The sequence below is a fragment of the Phoenix dactylifera genome, chromosome 15 (assembly GCF_051530095.1).
Source record: "Phoenix dactylifera cultivar Ajwa chromosome 15, Ajwa_hap1_PhDact_Kaust_v1.1, whole genome shotgun sequence".
NCBI lineage: Eukaryota > Viridiplantae > Streptophyta > Magnoliopsida > Arecales > Arecaceae > Phoenix > Phoenix dactylifera.
The window spans coordinates 23,910,032-23,937,345 of NC_143204.1; the positions used below are offsets into that span (position 1 = coordinate 23,910,032).

The following is a 27,314-nucleotide window of genomic DNA, read 5'->3' on the forward strand; positions in this document are numbered from 1 at the left end:
GTTTTTACCCATATTCTTTGCCCCTGGTGCATCATCCCAGCAGCCATGTATCCCAAACCTGAACCTCAGACGAGACTAAACCAATTGTTTCATGATCAACTACTGATTTTCAACATAATGGGTGAAGTCACCAAACGCCAATATTGCCTCTATCCACTGGCGGCAACTAAAACTGCTCGCACTCCTATCAGATGTAAACCCAGAAGGATAAGCATGGAATGGAAATTCTTACTGCAAAGGCATCTCGATAGGCATTCAAAGAGGAATCAATGAGTTGGCTATCTGATGAATACAAGTGATAAAACTATCTGCCTGGAAGGAACAACATAACTGGTCTTGGGCTGCAAGTAGAGAAGCTACCATGAGATTTGGAGAGTTCCAGCTTCATATCTGGAACACGTATCAGGCATTTTAAATGATCAATCAAGGGTGAAGAGGGTCCCTCTCAATCCATGGCAATTTATACAGAGCATGGACCAAAAACAAAAAAAAGATGAGCTGCAAATCAACCCCACTGGAACCCATTATAAGAGAGATTGCATTCAAAAAGAAGAGAGACACAAAAACTTGAACAATTAATTGACAGCCTGCGAGATACAAAACTGCAGCTGGAACTTGACACCATTTACACTCCAGCTACGACGCCCCTTTTATTGTGCTCAGTGAGAGATGGAACACTACATTATCTCTAGTTTGCTATTTTCCTATTTTCATTCCTTTTCAATTGGCTATACATGACAAATGACAGCACATATACTTGAATGCGGCCCTTTTTTTCAACCTGCTGCTATTTACAAGCTCGGCCAATTGCGTCGCCTGAAGACAGGTCAAGAAGCGCCTATGGAGCCGTTGTGACAACTGACTTCTCTCCACATCCCCTTGCATGTACTGGTGTATATGCAGCACCTTTGAAACATTGAGATCATCCAGCCATTTATTGTTTCTGCTGTATAGCCCTCAAGCACGGATATGGATGTTATGGTGGAAGAAGAGCAAAGCTGCTGCATTACTTGATTCAATGGCTCCATGCTGCTGCAGTCTGAACCATGAAGGACTCAGTTAACCTCCTAACAAGTAAATACTAGAACAATTGAGCTGCAGTGGAAGCAAGAAAGGTAATTGGTACTTCATTACTTTAGACTTAGAAAAGAGATGAATTATCAGATATAATTAGACCTATCAATAAGGCTCAGATGCACATTTGCTTCAGAAAATGCCAGAATATCGTCCAGTTGTCCAAATGAGCATCTGAAAAAGATCTCAAGCAGCAATTCCTAGTTGGCAGTTATGCCATGTTTCAAAGGCTATCAGCATTTTACTCATATTTAATGAACAGCAAACAGAAACATATACAACAAATCGGTTGATTAAAATTATTCTCCTAAAAAGGGTGCCCCATTACTATTAAGTAGAAGAAATGAGAGAGAAGAAATTACCATAAATCCATGTGTTCTACCACTCCTTGGAACAATTTGACCTGCTTGGAGGCTTGCAGGTACGAGGGACCCCAAGAAGAGGAGCCTTGAAGCAGCCTTGGCCCATAGCTACAAAATTATAACCACTTCAAAATTCTGGACTGTATCATATGGCCTCTAGAGTTATTGATGCTTTGGTAAAAACTGACAACACAAATGGTGCCTCCTCTCCAGGTTGGATAGTTGTAGGAACTATTGTGTATCCCCTTGGATAAGGTTCCAAGACCAATTCACAAGATATTTCTCTTGAGTTGACATAATCTGTCCCACCAACTGACTCATGCAGGTAAATATTGTATGCTGCGCGACGGCCACATGTCTTTAGTATTCTCATTCCAATATAAAACATGGAAGAATCATGACTAGATTGATAGTTCCTGAAACCATTGGTCTTTCTGGAAAAACTCACACCCTAATAGACAAATGTGAAGAATAGTGAGATTAGGTATCCAGAAAAGTATGGATGCATGATGTGTCAAGCCAGTGCATACCTGGGTCAGGGTGATAAATACATGAATTGGGAATGATGATGCCTCAGGACCTGTTGCTCTAAGCCTAAACTGTGGATTTTGATGCCATGAGTCATAATCTTGGCAGCCCCCAGCACTATAGCCACGCCACTGTCCATGGACGGAATAATGCATCTCTGGTGGGTAGACCCGGCAAACATAAATAGAGCGAAAGTGGATCTGAAAGTCTTGCCATGACATCCAGAATATCCCATCCTTTGACTGATGAACAACAAAATTTTCAGAAAACATGCAATAGGAACTGGTTGGCATAGATTCATAATATTTTGAGCCAAAAAAAAAAAAAAATGCAATCCCATTACTTTTAAAGCATACATTAAGTGAACGTTTTACAATACAAGAATGGAACTATAAGCTACAGATAAAATACAATATATCAATAATAAAATTCCATCTCTGCAAAGCAAAAACTAGTTGAAAGAACCTGAGGAACATGCTTGAGCTTATGTTTCATTCTGTCTGTCCATTCAAGCGATGAGTCAGACCAAGGGCCATTCCACTCAACTTCATTGGCCCACGGATTTCGAATCTGAACAAGCTTGTGGCCATATACTTCTCTTACCTAAATCATCAATTGAACAAGAAGGGAAAATTTTAGCATGAATAATTTATTTTTCTGAAAATAACTGGAGGGGATCTTATATAACAAACAACATCAAAATGTACCTGCAATATTGAGTAAGCATGGCCTTGAACAATTCCACTAGATGAAATGCGTACATCTGAGCCTGATGGACTCCCAGCACCAAGCAGAAAGCCTTCTCGCTTAAAATGTAACAACTGGGACCATAATCTTCCACTTGCCAGATCGATTTGTGCTTGAGCACTCCTCATGTCAATCTCTTCCCCTGCACCTCCTGTGAGGTCCACAAGTGCATCTTGGACAAGCCCACCTTCTAATGCCTCATATGAACCATGAAGCTTGGCATAAGCCTTCTCCAAGATAGAGACCCAGAGTTCATTATATTTCCTACTAGTAGCGAATGCTGGTTTTCCAGGTGACTCACAGGGAATCCAATCATCAACCACCACAGGGACCCATTCACCCTACAAGAACTAAGTGAGACTTCCGACCAGAGGAGCACATGGATGCATCATTCAAAAGGATAGCAATCTCAGGTTTAGAAACTGACACTTATCCCAGATAAGTATGACCAATTCAGCTTGGATGAAATCATGCAGGTTTTAGAAATATGCAGATTTTTCGCAAGTAACATTCGGATTAGAAGCATTGCGTAAGATTAATGCATACATAAATGAAGCAGTGGAAGAGGTTAAAGCTCAGGAAGAATAATGCAGAAACATTCGTCAATAACGACATCCTATTCCCCACCGGTTATTGCAATACCGAAAAGGGCACAGAAAAAACAGGGGCAAGCATTTTGCAAATATAGGTATCAAGCATGGTCTGCCGTACCGGTCGGTACGGGTCGGTACCGGCTGGTACATACCGGTACCGGACCCTACCGGTATGGTACAGCTACATATTTCGGTACCGAACCGTACCGACGCGTATCGGCCCGTACCGATGCGTATCGGCCCGTACCGATCCGGTACCGACGCATACTGACCGGTACCGGCCCGAACCGACCAGTCCGTACCAGCTCCAAATTTTTTTTTTTCTTTTAGCCCCATCGGTACCGTACCGGTTCGGCTCGATTTGGTTCGGTACCGTACCGGTACCGATGCCCACCGGTACGTCGGTACAATCGGTACCGCGTACCTTAACTATCAAGGCTTACGAAAAAAGCAAATTACTCGATTGGTCCACTTGATTTGAAGCCATTCATATTACTGCATAGAAACACTTGTGCACACAAGTGCCACAACAAAGGTGTTTGTAGTCAAAAGACATCAAGCACCAAAATCCTACATGGCAGAACATGTGGGCTAGCAGATTAACTGCCTAGCTCTTAGTGCAATAAAAAAATGTATACACACCTATAAGTAAGCAAAAACAAGAGGTATCCAATTATAGTTTACCATGGTTTAAAATATAAAGTATTTAAGGAAACCAATTGTCAAGTTCAGCCAATCTAAAAGGCCATAACAGCAAAAGGCAAATAAATTTGCTCCAAACACCAGGAAAGAAGGCCAGAAAATGGTAAGTAAATAATATAATGGCAACTTAAAGGGCTGGATAGGACAAAGACAAATTAAATAGGTGTAGGTCTAGAGAATTCAGAAAATCATAAATCATGGATTGGAGGCCATGGGATCTCCAGTTTGCGTGTGTGTGTGTGTGTGTGTGCGTGTGCGCACGCATGTTTCGAGGGCACAAATTGCCAGAAGAAATACATATTGATAGCTTGAATCTTCAAAGCATGTTTGAATAGTTGGACTAGTGTTCAAGCATGCCCACTATGTATCGAGCAAAATCTATAATCTCGGTACCAGATACCGTACCGGTATCTTATCGGTTCGGTACGGTATACTCCTGTACCAAAAATAGCTCTCTAACCATTTTTCTCAATTTTTATCTCGGTACCCTTTGATATAGATTGATATGCCTCGATACACGCCTCGGTACGCACTGGTACAGCCTCAGTACGGGGTGGTATGCCTTGGTACAGGGCGGTATGCCTTGAGATTTGTACCGACTTAAAATTTTATATTGGTTTCCTCCCGGTACAGTACGATATGCCCCACGTCAAGTAGTACAGTAAACCATGGTATCAAGTGCTGGATAGTTCACTATATTGGTAACTAAAATAGTCTCTAAACATCATATAAATTTTATAGAACCCTTAGTTTATTAATACATAATTTGAACAATACATATTATGGTTCATGGTTTTAAGTAACAAGCACTACCAATGCACTATTGCCATATTATAAACAAGCATACAGGCCTACAAAAAGAAGGCCATTATATATACCTGCTAAACACTGAAGAAGCTTAAATTTTAGTCATTAAGGGAATTCTGACATCGTCCTAATTTGTAAACATATTATGATCCATAATCCATTATATTAATGAATCAAGACATATATGGCATTATTTATCTAAAACCAATATTGCATGTACCTACCACACAAACATGCCATCGCATTATTATTAGCAAAGTTTTATGTCCAAGCGCGATGGGGGGGGCATCTTGGCCATCCCCCATCCTATCTCATTCTTGTGAGAAAATGGGACTGGGATGGCGTCAAGACTCCAAGACCCATCCATGTGAGGAGAGAAGAAGAGGAAAGACAGAAAAAAAAGATGAAGAAAAGGAAAGAGTGAAGGAAAGAAGAATAAGTTAAACGAAAGAAAGAAAGGATGGGAGAAGAAAAAGAAAGGAAGGAAGGAAAGAAGGAAAAAACGAAAGAGAGAAGAAAAAGGAAAAAAAGAAAGAAAGGAAAGGCTAAGAAAAAGAAAGAAACATAAAAGGAAGGAAAGGAAGGTAGAAGAAAAAGAAAAAAGAAGGAAAGAAAGAAGAAAAAGAAAGGAAGGAAAGAAGGAGAGAGAGGTGAAGGATATCTACTAGGGTGCATGACTGGGACCGCCGCCAGAAAGGCGGCACAACGGGGCATCCCATTCCATGGGGAAACTAGGACACCCCTATCCTACGAGATTTAAAACCTTGACTATTAGCATTGCTAAAATGTAACAAATAATTCAAAAAGTAGGTTTCAAAACAGTTCTTGCCAAATAATAGTCTGTTACAAGTTACAACACCATAATAGTTAAACAGTTTAGCAGGTTATAAACAAAATCTGTTTTAAACTGTTGACATTAAATATTAAAATGGTACTTTTTTTAGGAGTTCAGTTGTCCAGGAGTTTTAAGGACTAGGTTCACTAGGCAGCGTGGTGAGGATGGTGGAGAATAGCAAACAACCCAGCATACTTTTTCAGGCACTCACATAATATTACAATAGTACTTGTCATATGCAATACATGTCTTTTTTTTCAATTGGAATGAAATACATGTCTTTCATCCAAGTGAAAGGAGCACTTGAGGGACAGCCACCATGTCAATGATCAATTTGTTAGGAGCAATTTGATAAGTACAGTCCTTTTTAATACAATGTGCTTCTCCCTTTCTCCTTTTAGAGTTTATATGGAAGGGGATGCAAAGATAAGAGGGAAGGTGGGGACCAAATAACGTAAGAGGGTGCAGATGAAAAAAGTAGAGAAGGATACATGTGGACCACACTAGAAGACTTATTGTCTAGATTGTTGCACATCACTTTTCCAAGTTATTGAAATATTACAATATTTATTGTACAGTACAAACGTGCATTGTTGCATGTATACAGCATAAAATGCTACTGTTTGACAAAATCAATTATTGATTACCTAAATAAACAAGAAATAGTTTTTATTGATTGTCTGACATCAATAAAGTTTCTATATAAAATCAGGGAGTTTTAGCATGATATCTTATGGATTATTATCTATTAAGTGAAATGTCAGATGAAAATATTGTTTTTTTTTTTTTGATATTTTGTACTTTAGCAATGAATAACTAATATTTCTTTCAAATCACTTCATTCTACATGTGATGATATATCAAACTCATTACATATTGTTAATAGCATAAATTGATAATCATGAATCTGAAAAATCACTCTTCACCTTATTAGCCTGTACTCTTGATAATCAGGACATAGAAATGTAGGTCACTTATGGAACTCTCATTGCCCTAACTCCCCACTTATCACCCACTAATCACTAGATATCCAGATCTCCTGGATTAGAAAGATACCGATATCTAAAAAAATACAGAGAAATCTTGAATAAAGCATGTAAAAATGCCTATGGTTAAGAGAAAGCAACCCTATATCCTAAAAAAGTACACATTGGAGTTTCAGAATACAAATTCCACACCTGAACACAAAAACGAACAGTATAGATCCCTTCCTCATTATACTCGGTCGTGATTATAACTTCTGATATGCGAGACATCTCAGTAAGAACAGCAACAGCACTTAGAAACCAGCAGTCACCTAACCTACCCTGTAAATAAGAAACACTGTGCAACTCTGTAATAATAATCATAAGGACACCACATATCAACTTGATAAATCTTTTATCAAACAAATGAAAAATACATAATAAATGATAATCAGAAATTCAAGATTATAATAATAAGGATAAGTGGTACCTGACAAACATCTGAAGAATTTACAGAACCAGAAAATAAACATGGTCGAGAACCTATACAGCTCTTTTTCACTACATCAGTTGGTCTCATCCACTCAGAAACAACCTGAGGTTATGAAGAAATGTTAACCATGACTCGAAAAACAATGTAGCAGTTTGCTGCAAATTGCTTATAAATCTATGGTGGTAAACAAGCATCAACAATGAGTAGAAGGCTCACCTGCAATTTTGGAGGAGGATTGTTTGGATCCATATACAAGGATCGATCGTTGGGAGGGAACTCCTGATCAGTAAAATTTGTTTCTCCTCTTGCCAAAAGAGCTTCCTTGACAGCCATTTCAACTGATAACATGCGTTGATTAATTTCCTCTTGAGTTTCAAACCTAGGCCTCCTTAATCTTCCGGTAAAGGAATCAATATCAATTGCTACTCCTTCCCGTCCAGACCTTCGTTTTCTCCCATTTGAGTATTGCCCATCCCAGTCCACATCCTCTCTATCATACAACTCAACATCTGCTTCTTCACTTTCCCAATCATCTACCTAATTATACAAGGGCATATCCATTAAAAAAAATAATAATCTAGGAACTGATGACAGATGCAATATTTTCTCTAAATTTCCTGATGCTCTGATTGCAAAACTTACTTAAGATTGCATTTCTTGTGCCTCACCCTGGATCAGTATGGGTTAAGAGAGATCAAGTGCCATACAAGGGTGAAGCTCAAGAGGGAAGATGCATGGCATAAAGACATTCTTACAAGCTATAATATCCAGGTCCTCCTTGCAGTACATAATATCCAACCAACACTAAACCAATAGGTATGTACCCCCCAAAAGCATGCTAGTTGCTTGAAAAAGAATAAAGATTGATTTATCAGCACTTTGGTTTTAAAAGAACAACTAAAACCTATACCTTTTTTTTTCTTTTTTTTTTTAGGTGAACTAAGAGGCTATTGCTTGAATATGGCTTAGGCACCACAAACAACAATTAATGTTTAGCAATCAGCATTTATCTCTTCTTAACACTAGCAATTAGGAAAACATGGAAGAGAAGTAAGATAAGGAGAGCTCATGTAAGACATGAGTTGGCATACCCTTGAAGGTGAATCACCCAAGCGCCAGCCATCTTCAGGAAGATCAATCAGGTCATAATCAGCAGGACTCATGGAAGCATGAAATACAGCAATCTCATCTTCAGTCAGGCACCTTCCCCACAGAAAAGCATCCATGATTTGCATCTTGGAGTCAGAACCTTCACTATCTGACCTTCCAAATGCATCCAAGTCTGTTAGTGGTCGAGCACCAACCCAAACATCCGTTTCCTGTTCCCAAACACCACCACTCCCATGCAGTGGTAATCCACTTTGATATCCATCAAATCCTCCATCTATGTAGGAAGTTGCCTCACCTAAGTCAGCATCGATGGTCACCGTGACGATATGCCACCTGCAGATCAGAGCAAACACACGTTATAAAATTGGCAGGAAAAGCTAAGAGGGCAAAATAACCATGTTTCTACAACAGAACTAAGATTAATATCAATTAATTTTAACATATTCTTTGATGAATAAACTAGAATATATGAAACAAAGCAAAAAAGTAATGAAAATAGTCTTGATGACAGGCCATACCTTCCATCTGCAATGCTTGCAGCTCCTATACACCATTCTTTAGCAACAGCTGTCAACCTGTCACCTTTTGTAACCAATCTAAGACCAACTTGTCCAGCCTCAATGCCTTGTTCTGAACCAGCCACAAGGATCTCCCAGCAGACCCTCTTCTGAAATTCAGTTCCTAAAAGACAAACTGGACCAGACTCTGGTTGAATCATCACTGCAATGGAGAAACTAACTTTCTGAAGTTGACAAAGACTTTGATCAATCTGTCCACAATGTATGCCTACACTCCTAGGTTCATCATCAAGTATGCACACAGTGCCTGGAATGCCAGTCTGTGAAAGAGTTCATGCTAACACCTTAAAAAGATTGTACATGAAAGGCACGTTAAAGTAGCAAAACTTAAACACAGTTCCATTAAAAAGGAACAATGCACCACCAGTGCCATTAATATACAGAGTATTACAACACCAGTGCATAAGGTTGCAGTATGTTAAAAAGGTCTATTATTTATGCCACTCACTATTTTGGCACAGACAAATATAGCTTGTTGCTTCATATATAACATACACGGACACAAACATATGTAATTCCATACATGCATATATGCATACATAGAAATAGCTTTATATGCCCATGTCATTAGTACTAGCTTTTTTAACAGAAACAGTTTTCCTCTTAATAATAAAGATCTTAACCCCCTGCATGGGAGCCATCACCACTACCTCCATAGCTACCATAGCTTTCTTCATGGTTCCCACCCCATCATTCCACATGTTCGTTCCCTATCTACCAAGAAATATCTGATTCGTACTTATGGATAATCAAGCAGCTAACCTTAATATGTACATACAAAAAACAGAATGTACCTGCTCTGCTCGGCGAGCCAACTGTGTTGCACGAATGCGGCGAGCTATGCTAGAAACTCGTTCCCTTGCAAACGAGTCATCTAAAACAGAATCCCCCCCAACAGCACGCACAGCAGCTGCCATAGCTACAGCCTCCCTGTTCCCGGCATTTGGAACAGAGGATATTAGAGATGTTTCTATCTCCTTCCATTTACGTTCTTCTTTCTCCAGAAGTGCCTTCCTTCTTTCTTTTCCCTTCCCCTCCTCTTCCCGTCTTTGCATCAAGAGTTCCTCTTCCATCTCTTTTTCCCTTATATAACTACAAAGATTCATAACAATTATAAAATAAGATTATTAAACTTAATCCTTCAATATGAACAACAAATGTTTGGGATGAACCCACTAAAAAGCCAAATGGCATAAATACCCCACCTTTCTTGAATTATTTCGAATTGTCTGCGGTCTTCAGGCATCCATTTCTTGATTTCTTTGGCACTTAAATCAGACAGCCCAATATTATCAAGGAAAAGTCTAAGGCGGACTTCATCCTGTCATAACACAAACCATAGTCTAGAATGCAGCAATGAAATATAAAGAAAATTATGAAATATGAATGAAGAATCCATGATTGACAGTTTTTACTCACTTGCACTTGCTCAGCCTTAGCAGTCAAACCAAGCAAAAGAAGCAAATAACCACCAAATCTATCCCACATATATACCCACTCAGTATCAATTGCTTCTTCTAAAGCCAGAATACGTGCGTGAGCACACATTTGTCTCCTGTAATCAGTGGAAGACTCATGACGAAATGTCAGGCCAGTCTTTATTCTAAAAAAGAATAAACCAGCAGCGATTTCTTCATTTCTCAAACGATCTCTCAGTTTCATGACATCAGCTCTAGGAAGTACAAAATTTCCAGCCCTGTCCCGTGTAATAGTAGGGTCTCCAATTAACAAAGCAGCCGAACTGGCAGACCTTTGAGGGGCTGAGTAGGTTCCAGATAAGGCATTTCTAGTCTGAATTGTCCAACAAGTGAAAAGCATGTATAAGAACTATTACAATTTACAAATACTTACTAGCAATATTAAGACATGGGAATGATAACTCACAAGTTCACCCCATTATTCCATTGCATTAAATTAAAAAACAATGAGACCTAACATTAGAGTGCCTTTGAAATAAAACAGCAAACAACTCCAAGTATATAGTTCTTTGCATTCTGAAAAGAAAATCAGGAAGCCACGCTCAAGCCAAGAATAAAGCAGGAAATGAATGGTGCTTAGAACAAACATGTGATTCGACAAAACATGGTAACCGGAAATGCTGTCCCCCCTCAAAGCATTCCGAAACTGCTGCAACCCACAGTTAACCAGCAAGGGCAAAGTTAGCATTTTGGCCTGACTGATTACCAAACCCCTGCATATTGCACCAAAACACAGGTTTACACCAATTCCATGGATGTTGTTGAGGAAACATCGTAGCACTCAATGCTAATTAACAGAACATCCATAAGGTTTCTAGTTTGAGACAGACTGCTGAGACAGGCTTGGGACTCAAAAAAGAGGGCTTACCACCAAAACCAGCAAATGGCCTATGGTCTCGATCATGTTTTAAGCATCTCCAGCAGGTAATTTAGGACATGGACCTATACTAACCAGTAAAGTAGGTCTGGCACACTTATGTATTGTTTATTTCCTTTAAGAAATGAATTCAGTAACCGTTTCTAGGTCCAAGTGTACCATCATAAAATTAAATCCATATGAAAGATGACTGATACAAGCCAAGTAAATCTGTACAATACTAGAAAATGAAGTGGCATTATCATTAACAGAAAAATTTCAGAAGCTAAGCCATATACGGGAGGCATATCAAATTTTGGATCTAATATATAGTCCATACTCTAATCTCCGTTTTAGATATGCATATCAAACTAGAGCCATGTGCTGGCCACATTACATGGACTTCTGTTCATGTGTCAAGTGCATATATGCATATAAGCTCTGGATCCTTTTAATATCTAAGCATTTCTTCTTCCAGAGCTATGTCCAAGTGTGACACCAATGTCCATGTTTAAATATCAAGTGCATGTACTAGGCTAAATTGTAGGGTCGACATAGCATATATGCCGGGAACATCTTCTCATAAATAGTTTTTCTTTCATTGACACTGGGAGGCTTGGCGAATTAGTGGAGCCATGCAAATATGTTGAGTAAACAGAACAATTTCGTACCTTTTATAAACCCGCATTTCTGTAGTTCAAACCCATGTGTCTGTGAGTTGGGCTAATTCTATTTTAGATTGTCAATTTTGTCCATTTGTGTGCTATTATAAATGATATCAGAAATGAATAAGATTGGTAATAATACTTCCTCGCCCGTTGACTCACACAAGCTCCTCTGGGATCAGTTGCGGTGTTTTTTAAGGTCGATTTTCTATAACCTGGGGAAGCCCTTTGACTGGGGTAGCATCATTTGGGACCACAAATGGTGACTATATTGGCTATCCATGGACCAATTGGTGGCAAGACTTCTAATTATGTTGAGGCTGAAACCCTTGTGGGAACTTTGAAGAGAGCCTGTGCCGACTATCTAGACCACTTATTGCTGACAGGAGTACAATAATATAATCTCTTGGGCCAAATGTGAAAGGCTATCGTAAAATCTTGCTTCAATAATTTACATAAGGTGTGGAAAATTGCTACAGAGCAGGATCACTTTCTCATTCTTGAAGGAACCAGTGATTGTTGGTACCCTTTTGTTGAGTTGGGTTTCTTCAAACCCCTTCACGTCATTCTTGTCTTAATTTCTTGATGCTAAATATACATTTTAAACACTTGAAGGGACTGCTTGTAGGTTAGAAACTGAGAGATAAAATAAAATACAAAATACCAATATCACAATATCATCTGATTTTGATGTGTCGCGATTAAACAGGAAAGAATTTATCAACCATGGTTGACCATTAACATCACAAACTTACAAAATTATATACAAAACCCATCCATAACAATCTTTCTACAATCAGAAGTTGAAAAAACACTAATTTATGAACTAAAGGACAAGATAATTAAGCTGCATATGCAACCCGAGAGAAAAAATGACAGAAACAAAAGAATGATAAGTAATATGGTGAGTGAAATATACTTATTTGTTTAGTTATCAAAATCATGCTCTCACGTAACCAAAGGTCAAGAAAATGAGATCATTCAAGAAAACACATGCTGGATTTATTGCAAACAAAAAACAAAAGCAACCTATCAATTTATGCATAAAATAGCATGTGAAATGTTCCGGTTATTTCATAACAATAAAGCATTAAATTGGCAAGAAATATTTGGGGGACAAGAAGAAGTGTAACCAACCAAAGATATTATTTTGGAAAAAATGGGAAAATAAAGAAATACAGGGACTTGGGCTACAATATATTCCAGACTACAAACTCACCTTGGTGGCAGATCGGGCAATTGCCTGAACAACTGTATCCTTGCTAAGAAAATGCACAGCATCTTCCATCATCTGGCAAAAACATATGTATATTAGCCGGTTTAGACAAAGTAAACAACAAAATATATAAAAAGCCAACTAACAAAAATTTAAGCGAATTCATTCATATCATATCATTAGTGACAAGTATACACCAACCTTAAGTGTCAGACATGGGCGAGAAACAGCAAAACCAAAAGCAACAACAAGCGTAATTGCTGATACAGCAGCACCAGCAAAAGGTGGGTATATTTTCAAACTAGCAATGACGCCCCATCCCTCAATTGCCAAAGCAATCCCGTACAGAACAAGAAAGGCGTGACTGTCAAAGAATGATTTAGATGAGCATCAGAGATAATGAAGGAACAGAAGATGTAAAAGAAAACCTGGCAGAAATAACTGCACAGAATTAAGGCTTCAGACCTACCTGACATTTTTCGCACAATCTGCATGAGCATCATAAACGTACACCGGTAAAACCCTTGGAGAATATACAACAATAGGGGGTGAAAGAAGCACCTGAGAAAAAGAGCAGACTTTTTGTGTCATGGAAAAAAAAACTGGAGAGCTCTAAGCAATTGAAAACATATAACTTGGAACATATTTTCAAACCGAACAATCTAACTTGAAGCATTTCGTAAGTAGTATAGTACTAAAGAAAACATAAGACATTTATTATTGCTTCTTAAAAATTAGAGTAGCTTACAGTCAATGCCCTTCCTGCTAGAAGAAATAGAAATGCAAAGTATCCAACTGATGCACCAACAAAAGGTTTTTCTGCAATCAAAAAATATTTAAATTTTTATTAGAAGTTAGACAAGTATATTTCAAAAGTTGGACAAATAAGCATGGGATATAAGCTTTTCACCCACCTTCAAACAATCCAACTAGAAATGCAGCCACAGCCAGAAGAAAAGCAAGAAAGCAAACTAAGAACATTTGAGTTCTTGTCAAATAGAAATTGTTTGAAGCCCAGTAGTGAGTAGCACCGATTGCAAGTACAACAAGATGGACCACCAACAAGAATGCAGCTCCAACCTGTCAAGTTCCAACAAATAAGCACATGAATTAGCCTGAGAAAACTCGAATTCAATGTTGCATGGACATGGATACAAGAATCGAAATCGGATGCATATCCAAGTGTGTGACTCGGCAAGAGAGAAAAAGGGAGATAGGAGGATATGCAGGATAAAATATGATTATAATTAACCCTTGTTGCTTTAAACATTAAAAAGAAAGTATTAAAAAGGTATTGTTTCTTAAGATCTTTCAATATACATGTTCCTCAAACATTCTAATTAACTTTAAAATATAAGAAAAATAATATTTTGCAAAGTTGTTTCAATATCAACATGTTTGACCAATCTTAAAGAGAAGAAATACTCACTCCTAAGAGGATCAAACTCATTGTTAGAAGAGTTCAACTCTCTTCCAATCTCTAAAAGTGGCTACCAAAAATCTTCATAAGTATCCAGGTGCTTGATACATATAATGACTCCAATACATATCCGACATGGATTTTTGGAGCTGGATGCAAATGTTTGTAAAGAGAGAGAGATAGATAGATAGAGAGAGGGAGAGGGAGAGAGAGAGAGAGAGAGAGAGAGAGAGAGAGAGATCATTCTTATACTAAAGCATAAATTTCAAGCACTCACTGTCCAAGGCCTAATCATAACTATGATGGCCGATATTGCACCAAGCAATAGCAACATCCCAATGCCAACAAAGAGATAGACTCCACGAGAAAGTTTCCAATCATCATCTTTCCTGCAAATATTTTTTCATGATAACATTAAGATAACAGTCATACCCCACAGACAAATCAAATGTAGTTTAGGCTAATCCAAGCTAGACTTTGTCGTTATGCTTACCATTTATATAAACCAGTAAAGAGTGAAAAAAGTGCAGGAATGCAAACCAAGGGAAGAAAAGCAGCTAGAAAATCAGCCTCCATTGGGATTCTGTCCTCTCGAGAATTCACCACCCCCCAATATGATGCACCACAGAATGTAACAAGAACAACTGCAGCAAAAGAGAGAAGCATGGTGGGGGGGGGGGGGGGGGGGGGGAGTTCTGTTATTATGATGTTTCATGAAGAAATTAGGTACCTCATGCAAACTGGGCAAGACCAACATCAACAAATAAACATTACAGCAACACCATGTTAGTGCCAGTGCAACTTACTAGCAAAAAGGCCAACAGACATGGCAGATGATAATGAGAATCGGTATGTTGCGAACCATGCCACAATAGGCAACACGGCAGTAAATAGTAAAGCAATTGCTGAAGCTAGTGCCCAGCCAAGATACATAGATGTTGCATAAGGAGAATAGGAGCTTTTCTGATCTCCATCCCATCCCTTGTAGCCTAAATCATCTAAAGGCTTTGCAGATACTATTGCACCAAGAGCCAAAACCGACCCAACAAATATCAACATGCTACCAGCAAGGAGAATTCGCTGAAAAAAGAAAAAAATATATGAACAATGACATATCAACACATAGATATCATGTGTAGGTGAAATGCAGTAATTTCGTAAATCACTTAAAAGAAAAAAGTTTAAATTTAACTCATCTGCAGAACCAACTAATGGGCCAGAAATGCTCATCTACTTAAAATATTAAAAGAAGAAAGACACAAGTGCCCCTCATAATATGAAATGCAAATCATAATTATGGCATCTATACATATTTAACAACAAATTACCAATGATAGATGTTACTTTAGGCCTAGAAGTGCTAGAGATAGTCTATAGCATAACCATAGTCAACAAGCATCATCCATCTTTCTGGAATTCAATGATCCTCTATTTCTTTTTAAAAAAGTATGAATCTACAGACTCACAAACCCCAACAGTCCAACTAGTTCTGCATCAAGTTTTCCGTCATCTATTGCAACCTCTAATCTTTGTTGCATAAGCACACCATCTCAATCAAAGTTTATCACATGATCCTTATCCTGTTCAACTAAAACCTCCTACAGCCCTGTCTTTTCTGTCCATTTTCATACAATGCAACCCACTTCATCAATTCATCTCCCCCCTACTCATCATATGCTTATAAACCCACTATATTACATACCATTCAAAATCATAGACAGCGCTAAACTATTTTCTTCAACAACATAATTCCTCTTACATGTGATCATTACTGAAAGAACTTAGGGTTGGCTATTTATGATCCAAACCTACCGACTCGACCTACAATTGACCCAAAATAAACAGGTTTGGGTTTGGCATAAGGAGGTTTGGGTCGTTAACAGGTTGCCCTGATTTGATTCGGTTATTAAATGGGTATGTTCAGGTTTGGAATCCCAACCTATCCAACCTGTTTCAGCCTGTTTAATAATTGGGACCAATTGACATAGTTACAATCAAACCTATCTCGTAGTCGTTTAACCAAGAAAGACATGTTTATCGATTTAAGGCCTATTTAGACCATTTAGGACCGTTTAACCTGTCATCATGGGCCTGACCTGATCTGACCTGCTTTGTAAACAATTTGTGTCAGGTCAGGTTACTTGTTTAATAAACAGGTCAGGTTCAGTTTTAGATTTCTGACATATTTTATAAATGGGCCAGATTCAAAATGACACATTTTCTCTAGTACCTATGTCTCAACCAGACATGATGCAACCTATTGCTACCCCTGTGAAAAATTACTCAACACATTAAGATCACGTCTGTTGGTAAAGCAGTAGCCTGATCCTACAGATGAATACAAAGTCTATGATCATAATACCGCATATGGAAAAAATGTGTACAGTGTAACAACTATAAATGAAATAAATTGCATGTTCACGTACAAGTATCCCCCCCCCCCTTCTCCTTTTCAGTCCTCCCTCAAGCCACACTCTTTAAGGCATAGCCTAGATATGGCCGGTAAAACATGCAAGTAGTGGAACAATAATGGAAAAGTGGTGATTAATCTCAATGTACTTGGTCCGCTAGTGAAACATTAAACAGAACTCTGGCAATCACAGAAGAATGAGGTGGATGGAAGGATGAAGGCTGAAGAGTCATATTTCGCCTAGAAGGCAACGAAGGCGGGCAACTCAAAGTCTCAAACATTCATCAATGGCAGGAAGCTCTCATGGTATCTTATTTTTGACCATGAGACAGTTTGCAACACCTTGTTTCCTCAACATACTTGCTCCCCAAAAGATGAGGAAATCAACAAGACAAAGTAAGTTGAGAAAGAACCATGATCTATGATGACAACAGCCCCATTAGCACTAAAGCAACATTTGAAGTTGAAGCAAGGATGAGGAAAGAAGCAAGATGGCATGTTCAGGAGTGCCCTAATGATGCAGCAAGAAAAAGAAGAGGCGATTTGATTGATGAGGTTGCACTTCGAAGATTAACTTGCAAATAGATGTAAACTGGATTGAAGAACCCTTTGCTTGGTGGAGGAAATTCTCTTGAAAAATTTTATTAATATGTCAAAAGGCTACCCCTTACAATATATTATATGTATATTTATAGGACATGATCCCTAACCCTAATTCAAGCATTAAACCCGATACAGAATCATACTCGAAATTAGACTCGACAATGAGGAAGCATGCTAGAGTTATTCCACTACAAATATGGAAACCTGGCTAAAATTTGATATTGTTTGTAATGAAAGATTTATAAGAAAATCTATCGAAAATCTCGGATGCTTGGCATGATCTAGCTGGTCATAGTTCCTGTTGGCTGCACCCTATGTTGTATCAACGAACCATTGCAGAGGGTCCAAAAGAACTTCTAGATAATGAGTGATAAATTTTAATGACAATCTGACCAACCACATATTGCAAAGGTATTGTCGAGACCTGGGCTATGGGACAGGTGGGTAAAGATGACCATGAACAAGCTACTGATGACACTTCTGAAATTGCTGAACAATTTACTATTGTTAGGCCAAAGTCATCATTATCCAACCTCAAAATTGGAACATTACATTGTCATTGAATAAGCACTAAGTCCAATAGAAAAGATGAAAAGACAAGTCATGGGGCTTACAAGGACCAAAGAAATCATAGATTATTTGCATAATGGAATGCAAGGCGCCAACAAAATAAGCTCCCAATATGAAGAACATACTGATATCCAGCACAGAGGTGGTCAAGTAGATCAACATCCACTTAATGAGATAGGGTAGATTCTAGCCTTATTTAGGGGAATAGATGCTTCACAACAGTGGGACAAAATATCCGGTGTATCTCCACTGCATAAAGTATCAGATGTAGCTCCATTGAGTATTCTGGGTTGGACTATCCAAGAGGGACACAGATAGACAGCTACATAGGTCAAGGACGTCTACTATTAAAAAGCACCCTTCATCGGAGAAGCCAACACTGTTGATGGCCATTGTTCCTTAATTGTTAATTGCTTGATGAGAAAGAAACCAAGCAACCTTTCGCACCAACACAAAGGCCAAAAATTACATGATGTCTCGCATGGATGTTACATTGGTTCAACACCACTTCTCATTCCTCAAACTTCATGCTCCACTTTCTACTCCTCAAATTGACTTGATTAAACTTTTGTTTCATGATCCATTTTCATTGTTTATGTGCATATATTATGTTGCTCTGCGTACTCAGCACCTAATGTGTCTTCAGGAAGCAAAAGATACAGGTTGACCATAAGTTGGTTGGACATTCCATAGTTTTCTCACATGATAATCACAAGAGAAAGAAAGCATGATCGCTTCTAACATAATCTCTTTCTTATTTCGACAATATGCAATGTCTTGCTTACTTAGAGTCACAATGCGGAAGTCTAACATATATTCCTAGAAATGGTTGCTGCATAACTCTTCCAAATATCCTGCTTCTCTATTTCTCTCTTCACCTCTTAAAAAATCTGCTCTTACGTCAGAATAAACCAAAAAATCTCCAAAAGCAGCTGTACATATGCATTAAATGTGTCAAGATCTAGTAGCCTGTAATGGACTCTTGAACCTAATCAACTTATATTACATACACTACAACCACACCAAGCACTTGACCTGCTGGTTGGATTTATAACAAACAATACACCAACGTCCACCTGAAGACCTATTTTATCCACATTATATCAGCCAGAGAATAAGTTATGTACATGGCACAGCATTGTGTAATTTTTAACAAAGGTGCAGCGTACAATAGCACAGTATCGTGTAATTTTAAACAAAGGTGCAGCAAGGGGCACTGACCCTTTCTTTCCATCTAGAATGACACACAGAAGATTCAATAATATCTTCATTTAAGAGAATGAAAACTGCAGTCAAAAGAAAATTAATGGTACCAAGAATCAAGTAGCACACTATTATGTACACAAGAAACTGTTAACAATTAAAGGAAAAAGAGTTAGTGACAGACAGGATAGAAGATGAATGAAACTCACTTATATCCATAATTCCACATTAAAAACTCTAAGTTGAAAATGTCATTTTACATAAATATCAAGGCATGCACGGTCATAAAGGAAATACATTCATCAGACAGGTTAACTTGCTTTGTAAAACTGAGATTCAGCTACAACCAAGAAAAGAGAAAGAACATTTACTTGTAATGAGAAACAAAGCTATAAAGTGAATGAATGCACAAACTGTGTGATAGCAGCTGAAGCATGAAAATATGCAATTATTGTTAGAATAACAACTATCATTACATCGCCAGGAATGTGATGGTCCAATTAAATAATCTCAAAAGCAATTCAAATATAGCACAGAGGTCTTGGCCACAAATGACAGCAGAAGTAGGAGTGATAAGTCCATGGTAGTGTCAGGCATGTGATTCTGTAGGTCAGTTTGATGCCAGACTCCGTTGTTTACTTGTGCATGTGCATGTCTTTGTTTGAGAAAGATGGCTGCTTTATGTGACAATGAAAAAATGAATGGCTAATGCAATTATGCTCGCATACCATTACTGAATAATGAGGAACGAAAAGTAGTATGTAGGATATCAAGTTGGAAAAAGTTACAATTCTGACCTCCTTCCTTCCTGGAGTTTGTTGAGCGTTTCTGAGACTCTCAAACCCTCGTGAAATCCAGAAACGATAGCCATTCCGAATCCATATTGGAATCGCAACAGAAAGGCATATCACCATTATTGGGACAGTCAAAGCCAAGCCCAGTATAACAGATGATTTGCTGCATAGTCATATGCAGAAGTAAATAACATAACAAAAGTGAGAAATAAGAGAAGTTAGTATGAAATTAAAAGGTAAACAAAAATAATTGATGGAAAAACCAACGCAAATAACATACATTCAAACTGACTGGTGGAAAGACAAATTTGCACAAATGAAATTGCCAAACAGAAAAACAGAAGAGAATATTTCAGTAATTGCTTTTGCTTCATGTAAAACAGCAGCACAAGATTTAGAAAATCTGGCATATGAGCTTAATGAACACAATCAAATGCAAACAAACATTCAGTACAAAAACAAGCTTTATATTGAACACCAAACAGATTATTACTAAATTAATGAGATGCCAATAAATCCAACTCAAGTAAATCATCGTAACTTTTTCAAAACACTAATTTGTATGTAAACATTCAAGACAAAATGATTTACCAAACATGGAACGAACCCCTGGAGTTAAAAGGAATTGGGGGAAAAAGAGCACAAATACCCAATAAAACATGAAAGAATGGATATAGTATTGTACCCCCACTCCCACTCAAAAAATAAATAAATAATTAACCAAAATAAACTGTAGCTCCAACTGCAGACGTATTCATAGCATCGGCATGAGAATCAACTATAATCAGGTTAGACAACTATTGACACAACCTTGCATCAGCAGTTTTAAAGTCTATGTTGGTCAGCACTTCGATGCCACATGAATTGGCATAGAACACGGAATGGATATATTAGAAGTGGTAGTATATGAATATCATAATGAATAGAGATGATGTTTGTTTCACATTACATGCTATACACAGTCTTATAACAGTGTAAAGTAGCTCCTTATTTTTTAAAGTAGCTCTTTATTTTTGTACATAATTTCCTATTTTTCTTCATTCATCTACTCTGCACATTCTTTACTTGATGATGATGCAAACTGAAAGGAGATGATGATGCTAATAAATACAGTTCAAACTGAATGGTGGACAGCCAAATTTGCACAACTGAAATCATCAAACAGAAAAACTATAAGAGAATATTTCATTAATGGCTTTTGTTTCATGTAAAACAGCAGCACAAGGTTTAGAATGTCAGACTTATGAGCTTCATGAACACAATCAAATGCAAGCAAGCATTCAGGAGTTGAACAACCAGTGTTCCCTAGACACGGGACATGGGTATCAACTATCAAGTGCCCAAGTGTCTCAAAGAATCTGACATAGTGTGGACACAACTGCACAATTTACAGGCATATACATATACATATGCATACATTCATACAAGGTGCGTCGTCTCAGTACTAAACCCCATACCGGTACCACCCTAATATAATGTCAGTACACGGTTAAGTATGATACAGCTCGGCACACCGAAAGTTGGTACGGTACAGTACCGCATACCGTTCGGTACTGGTACAGTGCGCTCGGTATGGTACGGTATCAACTGGTATGGCAATACTTGATTCATATATACATAGAGAGAGCTTTGATTAAAATTATTTTGATTGTTGAATCATTTCTATGGGCTTCAAAATGCTTCGACAGCTAGACTGTATGCAGCAACAATTTTGGGTGGTAATGCATTAATCCCATGTTACCACAAGCCTGGTAGGAGGTCCAATACACATGGAATATTTTGACCTTACTTTTATTAGGCCTCGCCCATACACTCAGGGAAATGTCACTGCCTCTTTCTTGCTTTCTTTCTTTCTATCATGAGTCCCTATTCACCCAAAACCTTGGGTATAAGGGCATTGCAGAGAAGGATCGGTAGTGAATCCCCTCTGCCTTCAAGCAGCGATCAGGGTTTACAGCCTTGGAAACCATGCCATCTGCCATAGCTTGAGGAGGATGCAGAGCAGAGAAGCAGGGATCCCCTCTCACCCCTTCCCCCCTCTCCTTTTTTCTTTTGTTCTTTCTTTTTGCTCATTCATGCATCGACAACCATGAGAGAGAGGGGGGTTCACCCAAATCACAGAAAGGAGGAGGACAGCAGTGTCCAGGTAACACTCTGAACAATTACTCAATCCACTCATAGCAGCCTAAGGATATAAACTTGGCAACCTTATGATATGTCAGGAACAGACTAGAAACACGTCATGTCAACAGCACAAGGCAAACCACAAACTCATCAATGATTATAAAGATTACATTATGTACTTAGTCCAGTAGTGTTAAGGACCACCATTTTATTTTCCAAATAAGACAGATGAATTTATCAGACCAAAAGAGGGAAGTTATCCTGAGAAGCTTGTACTAAGGATTAAGAATTTGACTAAGAAAACCTAAAATCACTCCCATAATGGCATATCTGTAACTATTTGTGGGTCATTTTTGTAAACATAGAGAAGTTAAATGGAACATCTATAGATACCCCAGCAATTCCCTTGAGGATCAAAAGAAGTTTTACTTCATCAATTCACTACAATGGTGGAGCTGCATAAAAACAGAAGTCCGGTATATAATTCAGTTTAATGAATCTTATATTGTGATGAAGTTTTATATCAATAATTTGGGTTTTGGCAAATAACAGGTTAAAAGTTCAGGCTCCATCCTACCTTTCAAACCATAGCCTTGTCTCAGATTATAGGACCATTTTCTCATTCATAAATATATAAACAACCTTAATTTATCCACTTACTAGAGTAGGCATATTTATGCTGTTATTCACCTCTTCCTGAGCCAGTAGAAACAAACAATAAAGTGAATGGCTTTCCAGGTAATTCCAACATTTCGTATAAAAAGGGAACTAAAGTCAATCAGACTTGCCTCTGAAAGGAGACCAAGACATTTGTATCTTTTCCTAATTGAGTTCACCAATTTTATTTAGAGATTTTGGCATCAGCAATTCTAACGCTGCTTGCTATACATATGGAGGCTCGTTTTTTACCTTGGAACAACCCAAGTTGAGCTGCTGAGTACACATGGTGAAAAATTTGGAGGGAAAGAAATAGTGTGGTGTTCCAGATAGGGAATACATCACAAGTTCCTAAGTTTGGTTGTAAGGGTGACTCAATTGGGCTATCTTTCCTTGTGTTTTATCATTTTGGTTTTTTGTTCTTCCTCTTTTTTGCAAAATCATATCTTACAAACTCGTTTTTAAAGTGGACTATCATAATCATTTGAAAGCAAAAGTAGGCCATAGCTCATAAAAGCATAATCGAAACAATGCTGAATCTATTCAAAAGTAATGCAATCATGTGATAGTATTGAAAGATCCCAGTGCAAACCATATATGGCGAACATGTATTCGCTTTACTTATGAACAGGGCATTTAATGCATAATGAGGTTAAGTATAACGCTTGGGGTTGGGGGGCAGACAAATAGATGTCTGCCATGAGAAGAAAGAAAATATACATACCTTAAGAAAGAGAGAAGAAGACCAACACAAGTACTCAGAAGCCAAGCGATAAAACCACACTGAAGATATAAAACCAAGTCAGAAATAACAATGACAAAATAGTAGACAAGATGAAATAAAGAAGTAGACAGCTGTAGAAATATGCATTTATTTAATTCACATAGTCAAAGCAGGAATAGAAGAAAAAAATATTCAATAGGGAAGAAGGACATCAAACATTGGAAAAGGATTTATCAGTACTGAGAGTCATGCAGAAAATCATTATTTCGGTTCCGTGAAAATAATTAATTTGGTTGTTCTTGCAATATTATGGTACTTTAATGATTATTCTGGTTTTACTTATAACAGCTATCATGATGTTCAGCAAGTTGACTCGACACTCCAAAGTCGACTATGTCAACAAATGAAATGAACTTGCTGTACAGCTACCTATGTCAACAAACTACAGCGTCAGCAAGATTCAGCTAAATGTTCCATGTGGGGCATGTCATCAAGAAAATAAAATAATGCATCATTAAGAGGATACTGAGTGCACAATGTCTTTTTATATATTGAAGTGCAAAATACATTTATTCATCAATATAGGGCTATCCAAAATGGTTTATATTAGGAAAAATAAGATAATTAAGCTTCCATGTCTCTTTGAAGCAGTGGCAGACAGTTGCATATCTGTTTATGATAATGTGTGCCGTGATAAATGGATTGGCAGAGTACACAATTATTGGTGGTAAATTGGACATATGTAGTTGGTATTCCATGTGGTTGGTAGAAAAAGTAGGAAGTATGATATTTCATTCAGTTCATTGGTAGTAATTTTGGTATAATACACTTGAACTATCTGTGACAACTAAGAAGTCTAGTTCAGCATTTGTCCTTATCATCTCTTACGCAATCTAGAAAGTGCGAATTCTATAAATGAAGCTAGGATGACCATTGCAGTTGATACTCTTATCAAATAGTTTGCTGCTTGTTGACTTCAATCTACAAGCTGTAATATTTTAGCCAGTACCAACATAACTATAAAATTTTATAATATGTTTGACTTTGACTCTTTGGTTAAGCTAATATTTGGTCCGCAAGAAGGTGTACTGCCAAAACTTCTATTCTCTTATAAATTATAACAAAGTGAGGAATATCACCAATTAAGGTACTCCATTTTGCTTAAGAGGCCAACAAGATAGCGAACTCCCATGCTTAGGCAGGAGGGAGGATGACAGTACAAGCTTGGAAAGACTTTCCTCTAAATCCATTTATATCACAATGTCAGTCCCCTGTAGAAGGTGTTTTACTTGGTATTCAATACATTCTCACAGATAAAATTTTCTTATTTGCATTAATCAATACGACCGACATGCATACTAATTACCGACTTTATAAGAAATGACAACCTCACCAATGTTAGTCCTAAGACCCTTTTTATTGATAATTAGAGTCCTAAGACCTAAAACCGGCATATATTTTAAATTATTATGCTCTAGCAAAGGAACATGCAGTCTCAAAGAATAATGAAGCATGCAACTGAAGTCTATATGTAATTTCAAGATAATTCTTTGGCTTTTTTCTTTTTTGTCATTAGTCATTATAACATTTAGCAAAAAGATATTGACATACAGGACACTTTTAAACAAATTATAGCTGAAAAATAGAAGTTAGAAGCCAAATGAACCACACACTTCTTTACATTTATGAAAATAAAATAATGAGGATATAAATTGCATGTTGAAGTTAATCAGAAAAACAGAATTATCAAATGACCATGGCTGCATTCAGAAATACTAAGCAATGGGAATGTTTATATAATACTTATGATTAAGGAAATGAATGCTTGTCAATTTAGAATATACATAACTTAAGAAGGCTAGTGAATATAAACTAAAACATATAGACAGAAGCAAGTAAAAAAATGATGAGATTACATCATATATAATGTCATAAACTTCACTGTCAATGACAAAATGAGGATGATCACATTTCCCATAAAACATTGAAATATAATTACAATCTGAAACCTTATCGCAAATATTAGTTTACAAAAATATAAATATGCTAGACATCAAGATGTACAAGATGTTTGCACCACAATCATTTAAACAAATGGAAGTCCAGCACCTTACTTCAGCCTTTCTATATTATACTTGTTTTCCTTTTTCTCATAACAATTAGGAAATTCAGTTCCATGACCATATGGATTCACAATCCAACCAGCAAAGTTAGCTTCTTATATCCTAATGCAGAATACCAGTTAGAAACAAATTATTACTCCAGCAGGAATACAGCTCAAAATACAAACCAAAACACACCAAATGCCAGAATGAAAAGATTAATCTGTCTGCTAACTCCAAAATATCATCTTATCAGGGAAGAAGAAAAATAACATTTCCGATAGCTAAATAGCCTAATTCCCACATGAAATAGCATCTGAAATAAAAATATAACAAGCTATTCAGTTCACCTTGCGGAGTCTGGAAGTCATGGCCATTTCTTCTGCATGAAGAGAGCAGAGAAATGCCATGATGGAACAGACAACAGGGGAGAGAAGCAGAATAGAGAAACCAAATTCAAACTGCAGAAGTGCAGATCAAAGTAAATGATCAATATTTAACAACTATTCAAGTCTGCGATAATCTCAAAAGCTTGAAATAAAAACTCATGATTTTTGTTTTAAGGATCAAAGGATCTTTTTACCTGCTCATGTGTAGCATTTATAACTTTAACAGGCTTTGGGCGAAAAACTGCCACAATTACTGTTTCTACGATGAAGAGAAAAGTAAAAAGGAACCAAGCACGCTCTGGGGTGCCAACACTTTGGTGAAATATAAGCCTGGAAAGGTAAAGCCATTTTTCCAAGCCCTGGCGCCTAAGTTCTTCTGATAAAGATATTTGATTCAGGACAACAATATCCGCTCTATCTGAATCAGTGACAGCAACATCTGTGGCCTCTTGATGATCTCTATCTGCATCTAAACTACTTCTCTGCAATAACGCTAAAATCCTAGGATCCAAACCCTTCTCCTTCAGCATGAAAGCAAAATTTGGATCCAGACCTTTATCTTTTAGCAGACTCATCAACTCATGATCTCCTCCTGCTTTTCTCTTCAACATAGATGTGATCCTTGGATCATGTAGCCTGTCATGGAAAACTAGAGCTAAATTCAAATCCAATGCTTGCTGATTTGTTGAAGTAGCAACTGATCTCCTTGATTCACAGCCTTGGCTCTCCAATCCACAGCTAGAGCAAACAAGCAGCGAGCTCTTGTGATCAAAATGTCTATCAGCAGATGCTGTGACCATTTCAGAATCCTGAACAATACAACGGCATGAATTGCTACGTAATGCTAAACTTGCCCTGCCGCTGTCTATGTTCTTGTCACAATTGACACCTTCTTGGCAGCTACGGGAGCGACCAAGAAGCCAATTGTTCCAATTGCTGCCAACACTAACAAAGTGTGAGTTACTTCTGCAGATAGCCTTGATAGCACTACCATGCTGACCTGCTTCAACACTACTGCTACTACGTTTCACACTGGATCCACAACCTTCAGAAGAACCTGAAGAACTACTTTGTCCTTTTCGTAGGAATCCTTCTCGTAGGCGTATTACAGTGCTTCTTAAAGCATCTCTTCTTGCAACCAAGGGGTCTGAGACAGATAGGCGACGAGAAACAGCAGCAGCCAATAACACCGACGCTACAAAAGCATAACTTATGCAATGTCCCAAGTACCTAAAGATAGAAATAATTTAATTTAACAGTAGCATCCAAAAATAGTCATCTACAACCATACATATTAAATAAAACTGTG

At 37.7% G+C, this 27,314-nt stretch overlaps 1 protein-coding gene across 4 annotated transcripts in view; it reads right to left on the minus strand.

The window, feature by feature from the left end:
- Positions 1-515: 515 nt before the first annotated feature.
- Positions 516-27,314, minus strand: part of LOC103705835 (calpain-type cysteine protease ADL1-like) — a 33,769-nt gene continuing 6,970 nt past the window's right edge. For 2 of the 4 annotated variants that reach the window (XM_008789711.4, XM_088711528.1), the window contains 25 exons: positions 26,200-27,235; positions 25,967-26,077; positions 23,515-23,573; positions 20,013-20,172; positions 15,236-15,509; positions 14,923-15,073; positions 14,707-14,818; positions 13,924-14,089; positions 13,758-13,828; positions 13,479-13,570; positions 13,211-13,373; positions 13,013-13,084; positions 10,214-10,585; positions 10,000-10,115; positions 9,589-9,886; positions 8,735-9,054; positions 8,198-8,549; positions 7,323-7,643; positions 7,104-7,208; positions 6,827-6,955; positions 2,672-3,052; positions 2,430-2,567; positions 1,967-2,206; positions 1,437-1,887; positions 516-1,039 (listed from right to left, as the gene is read on the minus strand). In XM_008789711.4, the coding sequence (XP_008787933.1) occupies positions 1,582-1,887; positions 1,967-2,206; positions 2,430-2,567; positions 2,672-3,052; positions 6,827-6,955; positions 7,104-7,208; positions 7,323-7,643; positions 8,198-8,549; positions 8,735-9,054; positions 9,589-9,886; positions 10,000-10,115; positions 10,214-10,585; positions 13,013-13,084; positions 13,211-13,373; positions 13,479-13,570; positions 13,758-13,828; positions 13,924-14,089; positions 14,707-14,818; positions 14,923-15,073; positions 15,236-15,509; positions 20,013-20,172; positions 23,515-23,573; positions 25,967-26,077; positions 26,200-27,235 (5,545 nt within the window). In that variant the 3' untranslated portion in view covers positions 516-1,039; positions 1,437-1,581. Of the gene's footprint in view, positions 1,040-1,176; positions 1,275-1,436; positions 1,888-1,966; positions 2,207-2,429; positions 2,568-2,671; positions 3,053-6,826; positions 6,972-7,103; positions 7,209-7,322; positions 7,644-8,197; positions 8,550-8,734; positions 9,055-9,588; positions 9,887-9,999; positions 10,116-10,213; positions 10,586-13,012; positions 13,085-13,210; positions 13,374-13,478; positions 13,571-13,757; positions 13,829-13,923; positions 14,090-14,706; positions 14,819-14,922; positions 15,074-15,235; positions 15,510-20,012; positions 20,173-23,514; positions 23,574-25,966; positions 26,078-26,199; positions 27,236-27,314 lie in introns of those variants that run through there. The other 2 variants (XM_088711529.1, XM_039134396.2) reach the window with 2 other exon arrangements.